We start from the raw sequence: 14,816 nt of genomic DNA, 5'->3' as shown, positions 1-14,816 counted from the left end.
TTAAAACATAGGGTTATGAAAGTAAATCCCTAGAACTTTTATTTTTAGTACAAAGTGGTACCCTATGGCCTAAACTGCACTCAAAAGATATAAACAAAAGAAGCTTTCCAAAAAATAAAAAAGAGAAAAAGATTAACAAAAGGAGAAAAAATTAAATTAAAAATAACAACTTAAAAGCAGTAGTGCAGAGCGAAACAAAGAAAAAGAATCAAAGCCAAATCTTCTTAGATGCTATCCTGAGCCTGACTGCTTTTTTTTTTTTCTTTCTATCGTGCGCCACACATGGGAGGAGATGTAACCGGAGCAATTACCGCCGCCGCCATGGCTGCCGCGTCATACGGTGGAGGTGCGGCGGAACCTCAGTACGTTTCGGCGAAGACGTCGGTATGGTGGGACATAGAGAACTGCCACGTCCCTAAAAACTGTGACCCTCACGCGATCGCGCAGAACATTAGTTCAGCGCTGGCTAAGATGAACTACTGTGGGCCCGTTTCCATCTCCGCCTACGGCGACACTAATCGGATCCCTTCTTCTGTGCAGCAGGCGCTTTCGAGCACTGGCATCGCACTTAATCATGTTCCCGCCGGTAACCTAATCAAAATTTCTAACTTCTTGTGTATCTTAATCATAGTAGTAAATCAAGATTGAATCGTTGTTTCTTATTGACTGAATTGTGCAATGATTGAGAGGCTTTACTGTAATCTTATAAAAATTTAGGTTTCTTTCTAACAATATTGAAAACTGGTTTACTATGCTGATACTCTGATCTGCTGATACTCTGATCTAGGCTTTTAACTTGTTATCTTGATCTTGAAACTAAGGGCTAATATGTTTTGGTAAAAAGGTTGTTGACTAGTTGAGGTTTATACTTGAACAGGTGTGAAAGATGCGAGTGATAAAAAGATTCTAGTTGATATGTTGTTTTGGGCGGTAGATAATCCTGCTCCTGCAAATTATCTGTTGATTTCTGGTGATAGAGATTTTTCTAATGCGCTTCATCAGTTACGAATGAGGAGATATAATATTCTTTTGGCGCAGCCTATGAAGGCATCCGCACCCCTCGTTGCTGCGGCCAAGAGTGTATGGCTTTGGATGAGTCTTTCGGCTGGTGGTCCGCCTCTTTCGAGTGGTGAGTCAACTAAACTCGCTAATGGTCAGAATAGTTTTAACTCTGAAATGTCATATAATCCAATTCCTGAAATGGTTCAGTATAGTCAACCGTTGATTTCTAGTTCTGAAAATGTTACCTTGGGGCAAAATGTATCTAATGCTGGAAGGAATGGTGATAACAAATACAAAGGGAAATATATAAGGAAAACCACAAATCAGCCAAGCATCTCAAGGGCCTCTAGTGCGCCAACAACTGCCATTCAAGAAAATATGAACAATGGTTATTCTTACCAGCCAGAGTATGCACAGACAAAGACATTTAAGAAAGCACCACATGAGTTTTTTGGTGGCAATGAGCCAGCTGTTTCTGCAAGCAAGTTTACTCCAAACCTTTTTCCTAGCAATCCCGACCCTTCAGGGAGTAACAATAGTAATTTCATGGGTGTCCCTCAGAATCCTCCTCCTCCTTCAATGAGGCCAATTAATCTTCCTCTGCGACCAGCTTTTGCACAAGATAAATTGCTACCCCCGAATTCACAAAATCATGGTTTCCGCCCAATACCTCCTAGAGTGGAGGGGCCTAGATTTCCAGCCCTATTCTCAAATATGCCTGATGTTGGCAAGTTAAATATCTCTGAACACTCCACTTATCCTCAAAATCCTAATAATTTTCCTCATCGAATTGGAGAAAAGTTTAAAACAAGCTCTGTCGAGTCAATGCCTAATCAAACTGGCCTAAATGCACCACAAAGAAGCCATTTCCACACTGGTCAAGCAAGTCAGCATGATACTTACAGTAACAGGTATCCACGAGGTCCTGAATTTCCGCTCCCATCATCCTCAGCAATTTCTAGTTCTAGCAATGGCGTTTGGGGGGCTGAAGGACGCTCACCACCTTCTGAATATGTGCAAGGTCTTATTGGTGTTATCTTACTTGCATTAAACACACTCAAAAATGAAAAAATTATGCCTACTGAAGCCAACATTACTGATTGCATTCGTTTTGGAGATCCAAAACACCGCAATACTAATGTAAGGAAGGCTTTGGATGGTGCCATTGAGCAGCATATGGTATTGAAGCAAAGTTTAGGAGCAGTGCAGTTGTATGTTGGTAGAAATGAGAAACTGTGGAAGTGTGTCAATCCTATTGGGGGGAATCCTAATCAATACCCAAAGACAACGTGGGATGGAATACAAAAGTTCTTGTCTTCCCCTGCCGGACGGTCAGCAATAACGGCTTCTCAATGCAGGTAATGATGCTTGATCTACTCGTCAGTGTCTTTCACCTGTTTCCCTTTCCTAGTTGTTGCTAGGTTTTACTGGGGTATTCCCTTAGCTATAGTTTGTTATTTACATTGCAGATATGAAGCAGCTTTGGCTTTAAGAAAAGGATGCTTGGAAGAATTTGCACTAGGTGATGTTCTCCAAATCTTGAATATGATAATTGCCATGAAGAAATGGATTATACATCATCAGTCAGGATGGCAGCCAATTACAGTAACCCTTCCAGAGGCTAGAACAGAAATAGGCACTGAAACTGCTGCTTGACCTTGTCAAGAGTGGTTTTGGTACTCAAAAGTGATCCAATGGTGGAGGAAGATCATAAGTGTGTTTAGGGAATTGGGAGTAAGAAACAAGGGTCGCTTTGGGAAAAAAGAAAGAAAGAAATACAATCAAGTATCAAGAAAAGTAAGGGCAGACAGTGATTTTGGGATAACTACAAAAGTAAGGATAGGTTTCTTTTTGTTATGTTATGTTTTTCTTTTCCTTATTTTTCCTTTTTTGTATTGGCCGGGAGACTAAAATTGCAGAGCTGCAGAAGGGGAAAAAGATTTAAGATAAGTCTGGAATTAGACTAGTAATTTTCAGGATTAGCAGCAGGGTTAAGTAACAAGTTTGTTCTCTGCAATCTTGAGCCTGAAGATTTTTTGTAGCTGTGCTTATTTGGGTTTGGTAAATTACAAGCAATCCCTAATACGTTTGGTTGTTGCTGGTATTACTTAATTAGCTATATGCTAAAAGGCTTTCTTCTCTCCAGCACAATATGCTTTGAATTTTACTGCTTGGTATAGTGTCTTTTTGTTTCAGCAGTTGATTCCATCATACTCTTATGAAAATCCTTTGAAGATATACCGAGGCTTCCAGATCCTGTTGGAGAGATTCTTGGTCAGTTGCTGCATAATGGCGCGTAATATCGATAGATATGATAAAAAGCAAAGAGGTGAAGATTGACATTATTGGTCAAGGATTGGAAATCTAGACTCAGCATGGAAGTATGATCATGGAGCCTTATTCCTGGCAATACAATGTAAGTACTCTAAACATTTGCGGGCAATGAACTTCATGGCATTAACTATCGATTAAGTAAATGTTATTGAACCTTATGTTGTTTACTATCGAAATGACTGTACCTCTTAATGCCATTTAAGTACATACTTGAAAATAGTTTATATTGAAGTTAAACTTGGCTTAAGTAACTATTTGCATTTGGGGAGATACTGATGTTTGATCATGTAATTTCTTGATCAAATCCAGCTAATTCGTTTTTGCCTCCGATGATCGGAATTACCTTTGTGGGATTTTTTGTCATTACTTGAATTAGATTCTTAGGTCCTTGGAATGTTGCGTCACTTTCTTTTTAAGTAGGGGCCTTTGGAGTCTGAATTTTTCTATCACTTTTATTTTCGACTTCGAAAATAAAAAATTATCATAGGTTGCCTTCTAAATATAATGTAAAAAAGGTCAAACTATACAAAAGATCCTTGTATAATTGATGCTTAAACTATAGTACAAATTCCGTAAAAGTATAGATTGCATTGTGTCCCTTTTACTAAAAAACTAGGCAAATTAGTTTTTGTACGTCGAATGAAAGAGCAAATTAGTTTTTTCTGTTAAAAAATTCATTCATTTTACTATTAAAAATTGGTGGTGTTGATAGAATAATCAAATAGTTATATATGTGGTGCAAGTGGTACCTCATTCTAGCGTATGGGGTCAATTTTAACAGTAAAAATGCATGAAAATTTTAACAAGATTAGTTTACCTTTTGATCAGTATAATGATTAATTTACTCATTTTTTGAGTGGAGGGAATAAAATGTAGTAAGTATCATCAATTCTCATATTGGTGTTTTTAAAGATTTTTTTTTTTTGAGCAAAAGCGATCTTTAAAATGAATTCTATTATAAGTTACCAAAATAATATCAATCAATAAGAAGTAACATATGGCATATTTGCGTAGCATGTTGTACACTATTTTTGGTAAAATGGGACAAGTTGATAGTTTAAAGACCACTAATTAAAAAAAATTTAAGACCAATGTGATATTTAGGGTATTGCTTGCGAGTCAGTTTGCTAATAAAGCTTGTCCTATAATAGATCTTGAAATTAATAATTTTTGTTATTTCCATAAAGTAACTTGGATTATTTTTTTTTATAACATATTACGAGTTACATACACTTTGACAAATTTTTTAAGCGAATGATTTGTGGCTTACATTTTGGAATTCTTTGCACTTTTTTTTTTCACATTTGAGAAAAAGCGAAAAAGGAAAAATGTACAAAATTTATCTAATTGTAAAAAAAAATGCCAAGAGTATAAATTATGTTGAAATAAAAACGAAAACATGTTTTGAAAAGTAAAAGTACTAAAAATTATTTCATAGTAGTGTCATTAAATTTGTCAAAACAACATAAAACATAGACTTCATATACAAATTGGCCAGTAAAAGAGGTTGTAGAGTGTGCTTTGTGGAATTGTAGTATATTTAGAAAAAAGAGTTGAGGGTAGGTTATTGGTTTATCGGATCGATTAGACAATTGAAGTATATTTGATTTGCAAATATAGATTTTAAATTATTATAGTTTAATAATTTAATTAAATTATTATATCATGTTTCTTACAGGTAGATATAGTAAAAAATAAAATAAGTTAAAGATAAAAAAAGCGTATTAAAACTTGATTTTAAATATTAAAATATAGTATAACCCAGACCAGAAGCACCAAAACAACTAAATATACCAAAATTTTGACTTAATAAAATTTAAACTACTTAATATCAATTAATGAAATTTAAATTAATTAATATCAATTTAAAACTAGAACGAGCCTAGTGGAGGGTCAAATTTATTTGTTTTAATAAGATTTTTAATGCTTCAATTTGATTCTCAATATTTTATACCTTTCTTGATTAAAATAAACTTTGTTTATTATTATTTGACATTATTTGATAAAATTTCAAAAAAAAAACTCTTATATAGAACTTTTTGAAAAATATTTTTATATAAGAATTTTAAGTTACTTTAAATATTTTTTACACCATAAAAATTAAAATTAATTATAAATCAAATATGAATTTGGTTTGACCCATGTAATTTCAATTTTTTAACTTAATATTTCAAAAACACCGCAATTCAGATCAATTTTTGATATCTCATCTTTTCTCAGCCTTACGACTAGTACCAGAATTGTACCGACTTCGACTACCATGCACAACACTACTCCACAATGTGTTCTAGACGTAGAACGCGCTGCTTAACGACTCGCTTTTCCATGGAACCAAGCTACCACGCCGCACAACCGCCACGATATACATTGTTGCCAAAAAGCAATAACTACCAAAAATCCGTAACTATTTTAACTTTGTTGATTATATTTCAAACCCATTCAGCAGAAGGCTAATTTGGGAATTTTGTGTAACACTTCCGTTGCAGTTTCCATATGGCAACGGATACCGTACTCCCCGTCTACATACGACCAAACTTCAATACTAAATGTACCTCAATGATCATTCCACTATTATTAGTGTCCAAAGAGTTGTATAAGAACCAGATGCATGGATGCATGAACTTAAGACATTGGCTTAGAGAAGATTTTGCATGCCAACATTTGGACAGTTTAAGATAAGGCAGAATTGAAACCTGTGCCAATACTTGATAGCTCATTCAATACAGACGAGGGCTCACATTGGTTGAAGCTTTTGCATTGATTTCACGATAAAAACAGCACAATCTCCGGCTCAGAAACTTGGTCCACGAAGGGGAGGAATGGATTGCGAGGACGTTTCGCTTTTTGCTTTCTACAAGTCCTGAGAAGATGGAAAATACAGACTATTTAGATCCTAGATATACGTAATATTCAGCCAAAAAGCGGATCTTCTCATCATCCGGATGGTTACCTGGTAGGATTTAATCACCCAAGTTAAATGGTTCCTAGAACAATTAAGACCATAAGGAATCTGAATCAAAACATTATTTCTTCTTCCCCCACAAGCCTTTCGTACCACTGTTCATACGTGTGAACATGTAGCTAAAGAAAGACAATGTCTAAATAGAAAAATAGTGAAAGAAAATATAGTTACTAATACTTTCGGAAAAAGAAATCACCTGAAATGAACCTTCTCCCTCAGTACCTGTGACAATCATAACATGGAATTTCAAGAGCATGAAAAAAATAAACGTTATTGTCATGTTTTCACTCAACCAATGTAAATATAATTATATAAAGATAGAAGGTTTCCAATGGGGCTAGCAAACTCTTCAAGAATACAAGCCTTCTATGTAGGAGTAAGGATAAAAAGATGGTCCTAGAAAAGGTCAGTGAAAAGAAAAAGGGTGAAAAATGCCAAAATAATCACCAAGAGAATTTTTATCATTGGCATAATACCAAAAACTACGAACCCATCAAGAGCTAAGAGATGAAAAAGATGAGTGTTGTGAGGATGCAAAGAAGAGGGTATATAATACCAATTATGACCGATTGATGCAGGCACTATGCACTCACCTACAAGAGCGAATTTAGGATAACAGATGACCAACCTATAAAATGTGAATGAAAAGAAAAAGCTGCAATGTTTAAAGAGAATGCTGCAAGATCAAGAAGAGAAATTATCATCATCAAGATAACAGGAGTTCTAGTAAAGTAAATTGGAAAATGCCAGACAATCATGTACTAAGAGAGAAAAATAAAATTGGCAACCATAACAGTGTTAAGGAGGCTGTATAAGGTAGACGGTACCGATTGTGGGGATTGATGCAGACAGATGAGCTGACCTACTAAAGAATTGGCATCAAAAGAAAAGTAAATTTGAAATAATGTTGGTGAAATATTAATACTTCCAAAATGATATATGGCACAACAAATTACAATATAAGAATCTGTCTTTTGACAACGCCAAATTACTTTTCTTTCTATTAATATCCAGTTACTGGAAATAGATATCTCATGGCTTACTCCAAGTTTTGATGAGCCACATTGAAGATAAAAACTAATCCGTCAAATCATCATCAAGAAAATCGAGACCATCATCATCGGTAGTAACACCTCCAGCAGAAGGGATAACATCCAAAGGTTCAATAAAACCAGCTATTGTGACCATTTCCGCAGGTCTCTTTTCTTCACTCTCATGTTCATCCATATCATCTCCGCAAAATTGTTCCACCTCAGTATAGATGATCTCCTAAATCAGGAAAATTTATGCAAGATAGCATTAAAAATTGGCAATTATTCTATTTCTCCATACTCTTTAAGTTAAATAAAAACAATTTAAATGGAAATGAAAGGTACCTCATCTTCATGCATGGCTAACTTCTCTGTCTCCACAAGCCAGTCATCTAATACACTTTCTAACATGGCACTGTCAAAGGAAACCAACTCATCCGGCTTCCTTCCTAGTTGGCGTTCTCTTAGTCTCAAGTTGTAGTGAACATAGGTCTGGTCATTCAATCTCTTCCGAGACAAACAGTTGTGTCTTTTGATGTGAACCTGATCAAAAGCACTCCAGTTATGCTCACACCCGATTGATGAACATGTCTGGCTCAGTATGCGTATGGCAATTCGTTGCAGCTCCAAGCAACTTATCCCATGTTGTTGCCACCATGAGGCTAATGATGAAACAACAATTAGCACAAATTTCAATCAACGTGAATTTTGAACAGAAATATTAAAAGCAAAAAAATTGAATTTATCGAATACAAGCTCTTGAACAAACAGGTTTGTACATAAAGTCCTGATTGAATCACCTGGATCAAGTTCGCTTCTAGTACTTATGGCCAGATCAGTTCCAAAATCAGCTTTTGCCGACACAAAATCAGGTATCTGATAAATGAAAAGCAGGAGAGATAAAAATCCATAGTCAGAAAAGTGGGCCAGTTGGCTGCTTTCACAGCAAACAGTGTAGCCCCGTGGATAATTTGATCTTGGAAAACACAGGAAGCAACCAAATAGCTTGGAATAAGTCATCAGTTATCATATTAGATGTAAAATCCAGCAGAAATAAGAAACCATTACCTGCATGGATGCAGCAATCTTTTTCCCGTTGTCTGCCTCCAACCGAACAATACACTCATTTAGACCACGAAATACTTCAGGATTCTTCAGTAACACAAAGAAAAAGTTGAAATTAAGCACAGGAGAAATACGCAATCAGGAAGATAAGGGTCAAGTCGCTGTATATATAATTTAGTACCATCAAAAAATCTGGGCGATAACGATAGGATGGATTGAGAAAGTATGCAGCAACATAAAGAGGATGATGGAACAATGAACTCCAATTACTTTCAATCACACTCCAGAAAGGTCCATATTTACGAACATCGTCACCATGAATGGCTTTAATTGCAAGCTTTGTTCTACAGATGTCATTATATATAAACGGCATTGATCGGATTTTGTCACTACCTATCCTTTGAAGAACTTCAGCAACTGGTTCAAAGGATTTCTTCACATACTGCATTTTCTTCCAAAATGAGACATTTAAGACAATTTTTTCAACCTCTTTTCCTTCATCTGATTTGGAAAAGCGGGATGAAAGCCATCTATTCGATTGGAACATTCTCTTAAGACCAACCCTCTGGTCCAACAAACTCTGTAAAGTGAAAAAGTTGGTGCCAAATTTTGTAACAGCAGGCTGAAGAAGTTCCTGTCCCTTGGTAAATTCTTTCTTCATAAAATTCAACAACCAGGTGTTGTTATAAATAAACCTTGTCACTTTTTTTGCTTTATCTACGCATTCTCCCACCCATTTTATATTCACAAAATCCTCAAGCATTCTATCAATACAATAGACGGCACAAGGTGTCCAAAATAAATTTCTCCTTTTCTCTTCAAGCATCTTTCCAGCATTCCTGAAGCTCAAAGTGTTCCTAGTAATCACCTACACCAACGGGAGCAGCTCAGAAGGGTGCACACACATACAGATATAAAAGTAAATTTCACAGAGAAACAAAAGTACAGATATATAACCTGGACTACATATTCCTCGCCAACCTCGTCCACTGCTTTGTCTAACAACTTGAAGAGATGAACTGCATCTTCTATGATATCAGTTGCATCAACAGAAGAGAGAAAATAAACACCCCGAGGGCAAGAGACCAAAAAGTTTATCAGCATCCTCCCCTGTGCATCGTTCCAACTGTCAGCCATAACAGAACAACCAGTGATCGCCCAAGATGTCTTAAGCTCCACTAAGTACTCCTTAATATTAGCAATTTCCTCCTGAAGGAGACGACCAGATATCAGTCGACTCGAAGGACCTTGCAAACCTTGCCCGTACTGACCAACCAGTTCCAGCATTTTATGGAAATATGGAGAGTTAGCTGCATTAGAAGGGATTCCTGCATGGTAAAAGAATTTGCAGATGGCAGATATCACTTCTCTGTGAGTTTTCTTCTCAAAGCCTGTTCTAGCCCTTGGTTGTTTGTAGTGTGCTGATGTCTGGCTTTTCAGGGACTTCAAAAATACTGAATCCAGTCTTGATTTTTTGAGTAGTGGTTCAGCACCGTTACCACTACTACCAGGAGATCTACCTCTGACATTATTTCTAATATCATTGTCAGAAACTTTATCATCTATAGCCAATATATCCTTGCTTACGCATTGCAAATACCCCTCCTCCTCTCCACCTTCATCCTCATTATCTGAGTGCATGTAGAACGTGGATATCTCCTTGGTATCAGGTTTCCGATGCCTTCTGCCAGTTCGGTGCCATTTCATGTTTTCTTTGATTTTTAGATATACCTCTTCAGGTGCCTTCTCGCAGTAGGCAACTTCTCCAGGGATCCTAGCAAGATGTTGCTTAAACCGATTGATGCCCCCACTTATTATTTTTTCACAATAGTTGCATTTTACTCTTCTCTTCTTCTCATCTTGAGCAACACAATGCTCCCATCCTGGGTCTACATATCCTAATGACCGAAGAGGGGTAAACTTGATAACCAAGTTCTTGTCACCCATCACTTTCTTGCCTTTGTGTTTATAACTTGCGGAAGCATCTTCTCCATCGCTGTACTCATTAGATTGGATACTTAAAGCAGCTTGTTCATAATCAAATTGCCTCCGTTTTCTACCAGAACGACATCCTTCCAGATTTTTTCTCATATTCAAGCATACTTCTTCAGGAACCTTTTCACAATGAGTAACTTCACCAGACAATCTGGCTAAATGTTGCTTCAATCTAAATATTCCACCACTGACTACTTTCCCGCAGTAGTTGCATTTAACCTTCTTCTTCCTTTCATCTTGAGCAGTTCCATGCTCCCACCCAGGATCAACATATCCTATGGAACGAAGTGGGGCCATCTCTTCAACCATTTGTTCAGTAGCACAAGAGCAGAAACTTCATATCACAAGGCTGTTCATGATTTGAAATAAATAAAAGTCAACAGAAAATTATAAATTAATACACTAGAATTAAATTTCAACCATAAAGTGAATTTTCCATTTCAGAACACAGGAAATCCGTTTCGAACTGCAAATCACCTGTTGCATATCCCTCAAAGGTAGAGCTTGCTTACTTTATTCCTCAAAACATTGCATGAGTCCTACAAAGCAAGCTTGAGCTAATTATCAAAACTTAACAGGTGAGTTGGTTAAACAAGTTATTACGTTCCCTGATAAACACCAATATAATGATCAAAGTCATTTTGACAGCCAGAGGAGACAATATAAAATGGAAAGAAAGTATAACCTACTGCTTCCTAAGTTCAGACAATAAGTTATTAAGTGCTCATAAACATATGCTACACTTGGAGAACGTTAAACAAGAACTCTGTTCCCATATGAGACTGTATAGCCTACTAGAGAGTTTACAAACCAGATTTCTTAGAAAACTCTTAAAAATTTTCTCAGAAGCATATACGTAGAATGATTAGTTAATTACCAGACTCTAGGCAAGTGTAAACTTGTGCAATTTGAATAAAATGAAAATCTATGGTCAGATTTCTTACAAGCATAAATGCAATTGAAATTCTTTATCAAAATGAAAAATAAATTATTAAAACATTCATACTATTATCTTATATAGATTAAAATACTCACACTAACATATCTAATCACTCACCAGAACATATCGTTACAAATCCTTCCTTGGACCATGGATTTAACCGAAACAATGTGCAAATCTCTAAGCTATCTAGCTCCCTCTATGAACTTAAATGGTAACAAAAGGTCACAAGAAAGCTTTTTGAGGTAGTAGATTCTAGATACAGTAGAATTACTAATGTTCACTAAACTGTTAGAAAAGCCCTCAAATCACCCTAACATCGTCCAAACCTTGCTTTCTCCAAATCTACTTCTGAATTCTTAACCTATCTCCAACATGCTCCAACTGTTCCTTTTCATTTACCTAGAAAGCATGTCGATAAATAAGCTAAAACCAATATTTACAACAACCAGATTTTCCAAACCAAATAACAATATTCAAAGTCATCACCAACGAATTTGTGGACTACAATCAAAGCATTTTAAGAAAAAAAAAAAAAAAGAAGATAAAATGTTTAAAGGCATATCACTGCTCACCAACTTGAACTTAGACTCCGCCAAAGGCTTTTGCTGAACTGGAAACAAGTCAAGATGCAACTCCCATACTTTCTTTCTATAAGCAACTTCAATCTAATCGAATCAAAACAAAAAATCGAGGGAATTTGTTAGTGTAACTGATTGAAAGCAAGCAATTAGAGCTACAAACTACAAAAGAAAAGCAACTCAAATTCATAAATTTCAATCCAAGTCAACAACAACAACAATAAAAATGAGGTTAAAAAAAACCCTAGAATCAAGATTTAAGAACAAAACAAAAGAGGGGAAAAAGGAATGAAAATAAAAAATTAAAAAAAAATTAAAAAAAACCTGAGTAGGGCAGCGATTAGAGGGGAAACTTAGCAAGAGTCTGGCTTCATCACCCTGCATTTCTGTGAATTAGAGGGGCTGAGTCGCCTCATGTTTTTAGCTTATGGTGTTTTTTAAGGTTTTTTTATAAAATATATTTTTAATATTTTTACTGGTAATATTTGGGAAAGTAATTAGGTGTGAAACGCTCGGATATTTTACAGGTGTTGAATAGCTAATCGACGATCATCAAGATTCGCTGATCATTGATGAGATCGAAATTCCAACCCTTATAACGCTATCCTGTCTTGTCTATATATAAGAAGATGATGAAGCTTGAAAGGATTTATGAACATAATTTGCTCATTGGTTTGATTTTTAAACTTTATATAAGTAATTCTTCAAAACAAAAAAAAAAAACCTTTATATAAGTAAAATTAATAAGGGTAAATTATACTAGTAGTCATGTAATTATTAATAAATTTATTTTTTGTCAAAAAATTACAAAATGATTATTTTAATATAGATTTGTTCATGGGTCAAGTTACTCACCCAAGCCAGAGGGCTCATCCGAATATTGGGAGGGTTTAAATAAAAATATTAAGCTCAAAAATGAGTTTAGATAAAAAAAATTAAGCTCATTTAAAATATGGGCTGGACTAGAGACTAAACATTCAATGCTTGAGTTTAGCCTGGCCCAACTCGTTTTTAAGTTTAAAATATTTTATATTATATTATTTTTATACATTATGTAATTTAAAACACATTAAAAAGTTTATACAAAATATATAATACTACTCTAATGTAAATATTAAAATAATATTATAAAAGTTCAATAAATAAAAATGTATACAGTTATTAAATATTAAAATAATATAATATAAATATTTAAAAAATTAAAAATAATATGGGAGGGCTTAAAATGAGTTTTGTTAGTCTTTTGCAAATATGAGTGGATTTAGACAAAATTTTAATCCTATATTTTGGGCCGGGTTTAGCTTAAGTAAACATAAAATATGTTAATATCATGTTTAGGCCCGGATTGACTCGACCCATGAACAACTCTACTCAAATATTAGTAAATTTTTTTTTTGATCACCTAACTATAAAAAATTACAAAATGGTCACTCAGCCGTTCAATTTCATCTTTTTTGGTCACTCATGTTGCATTTTTGAGTGTTTCCATTTTTACATTAGCAGGCTTTGATGAAAAGGACAAAATTGAATAGTTGAGTGATTATTTTATAACTTTTCATAATTGGATGAACATAAAAGAAATTCACTAGTAGTTGGATGGCTATTTGTGTACTTTACCCTTAATAAAAACATATACCCCCTTGGCATGGAACAATTTATTATGCATCATTAAATTATCTATACTATTAATAAAACTTCTACCTGAGTTGGTGTTACAAGTCAATCGAGCACCAACTCAATTAGGAAAAATACAAAAATATCATTTTGTATTTAAAATAAATTATATTATTTGATGATACTTCAATCTTTTTAACTTAAAAAAACAATAAAAAGTATAAAAATCATGGATTTAAACTTATACCAATTATATTAGGAAAACCTTAAATTTACCACTAAAAAAACTTTATTTTTATTTATTTATACATTTTAATTGTATTATGTACACTTTATTACATTCATTAATTATTTAAATTTATGTTCTAAACAAATGGTTTTCACATAAATACGTGTATGATGGAGTTTGTAGTATAAATAATTATTGTTGATATTTAAAATTTAAATACAATTTATACTTTAAGGAGTAAAGAAAATGTAAGGTGAATATATTTGTTAGGAGAGGGTTCCACAGACACCGATTCATTTTTTTATGATTAATATTTCAGTGAATTAATTACCATGTTTCATATTTCATTAATATAGGTAATGCATATCAAATTTGATTTAAATTAAAATTCTTAACTATTTACTTTATGTAAAAACTTTCAGTTTTGTATTTATACTATTTTTTATTATTTTAGCCCTTGTACTTTGTTTTTATTATCAGTTTGATCCCGTACTTTAATCCTGTAATCTCCATTACCCCAACCGAAATTTCTATTAGAAAAATTAAACTAACCAATAATGACATATTGCAAAGTGTAAAAACCTCAATTTTTCTTAAAAATTTTAAAAATATGAGAAAAACTAAAATATATTAAAATTCCTCAAAAATATTAAAACTTAGAAAATTATCAAAAAACTAAAAAATATATTAATCTATCTTTGAAAATTATAAATTTTTTAAAAAATTATTACTATGCAAATTTTCAAAATTAAAAAATCCATAAAAATTTTAAAAATATTTGTTATGAATTTTGGGGATTCTTTCAGAATATTTAATTTTATAATATTTTTTATTTAAAAACTCAAAATTCCTTTAAAATATAAAAAATTCCTAAAATGCAAAACAAAAAACCCATAAATTTCTTAAAAGTTTTCATAAAATTATAAAATTTTATAAAAACCTAAAATTCTGAACAAACGCATTTTTAAATTTTCTCGAAGTTTTATAATTTTAAAAATAATTTTATTTATAAAATTCAAAGAATAAATTATGAGTTTTAAAATTTTGTATAATTTTATAAGTT

General features: G+C 33.7%; 2 protein-coding genes across 7 annotated transcripts; one reads left to right on the top strand and one right to left on the bottom strand.

Annotated features, from left to right (window-relative positions):
• Window positions 1–37: 37 nt before the first annotated feature.
• On the top strand, window positions 38–3,678 carry LOC108479585 (uncharacterized). Its single transcript, XM_017782281.2, has 3 exons — window positions 38–586; window positions 878–2,360; window positions 2,472–3,678. Exons 1-3 carry the CDS (start codon window positions 283–285, stop codon window positions 2,656–2,658), a joined length of 1,974 nt encoding a protein of 657 aa, XP_017637770.2. The 5' UTR covers window positions 38–282; the 3' UTR covers window positions 2,659–3,678.
• Window positions 3,679–5,741: 2,063 nt separating this feature from the next.
• LOC108479417 (uncharacterized) lies at window positions 5,742–12,603 on the bottom strand. 6 transcript variants are annotated; one of them, XM_053022739.1, is made up of 13 exons: window positions 12,235–12,603; window positions 11,905–11,997; window positions 10,867–10,928; window positions 9,352–10,738; window positions 8,576–9,262; window positions 8,398–8,481; window positions 8,130–8,205; window positions 7,675–7,991; window positions 7,126–7,567; window positions 6,892–6,974; window positions 6,495–6,520; window positions 6,287–6,393; window positions 5,742–6,196 (listed from the first exon to the last, which is right to left on the bottom strand). In XM_053022739.1, exons 4-9 carry the CDS (start codon window positions 10,696–10,698, stop codon window positions 7,376–7,378), a joined length of 2,703 nt encoding a protein of 900 aa, XP_052878699.1. In that variant the 5' UTR covers window positions 10,699–10,738; window positions 10,867–10,928; window positions 11,905–11,997; window positions 12,235–12,603; the 3' UTR covers window positions 5,742–6,196; window positions 6,287–6,393; window positions 6,495–6,520; window positions 6,892–6,974; window positions 7,126–7,375. The 6 variants fall into 6 exon arrangements, with proteins under 6 accessions (XP_052878699.1, XP_052878703.1, XP_052878701.1 ...); XM_053022743.1 differs by having other exon boundaries at window positions 6,287–6,320; XM_053022741.1 differs by having other exon boundaries at window positions 6,287–6,417; window positions 6,892–7,567.
• Between the last annotated feature and the right edge of the window lie 2,213 nt (window positions 12,604–14,816).

This window comes from Gossypium arboreum, chromosome 12 (assembly GCF_025698485.1).
Source record: "Gossypium arboreum isolate Shixiya-1 chromosome 12, ASM2569848v2, whole genome shotgun sequence".
Taxonomy (NCBI): Eukaryota; Viridiplantae; Streptophyta; class Magnoliopsida; order Malvales; family Malvaceae; genus Gossypium; species Gossypium arboreum.
Note: the sequence above shows the minus strand (reverse complement) of the source record. Positions and strands in the feature narration are given on the sequence as shown.

What these genes read in the sequence shown, in the direction of transcription:
- LOC108479585 (XM_017782281.2), top strand. Translation starts at nt 283, where the DNA reads ATGGGAGGAGATGTAACCGGAGCAATTACCGCCGCCGCCATGGCTGCC. An exon ending in ACTTAATCATGTTCCCGCCG is followed by an intron (nt 587 to 877) that starts GTAACCTAATCA and finishes ATACTTGAACAG; the next exon opens with GTGTGAAAGATGCGAGTGAT. An exon ending in ATAACGGCTTCTCAATGCAG is followed by an intron (nt 2,361 to 2,471) that starts GTAATGATGCTT and finishes TTTACATTGCAG; the next exon opens with ATATGAAGCAGCTTTGGCTT.
- LOC108479417 (XM_053022740.1), bottom strand. Translation starts at nt 10,698, where the DNA reads ATGGTTGAAGAGATGGCCCCACTTCGTTCCATAGGATATGTTGATCCT. An exon ending in ATCGCCCAGATTTTTTGATG is followed by an intron (nt 8,482 to 8,575) that starts GTACTAAATTAT and finishes GTGTTACTGAAG; the next exon opens with AATCCTGAAGTATTTCGTGG. An exon ending in TAGCCATGCATGAAGATGAG is followed by an intron (nt 7,568 to 7,674) that starts GTACCTTTCATT and finishes TTCCTGATTTAG; the next exon opens with GAGATCATCTATACTGAGGT.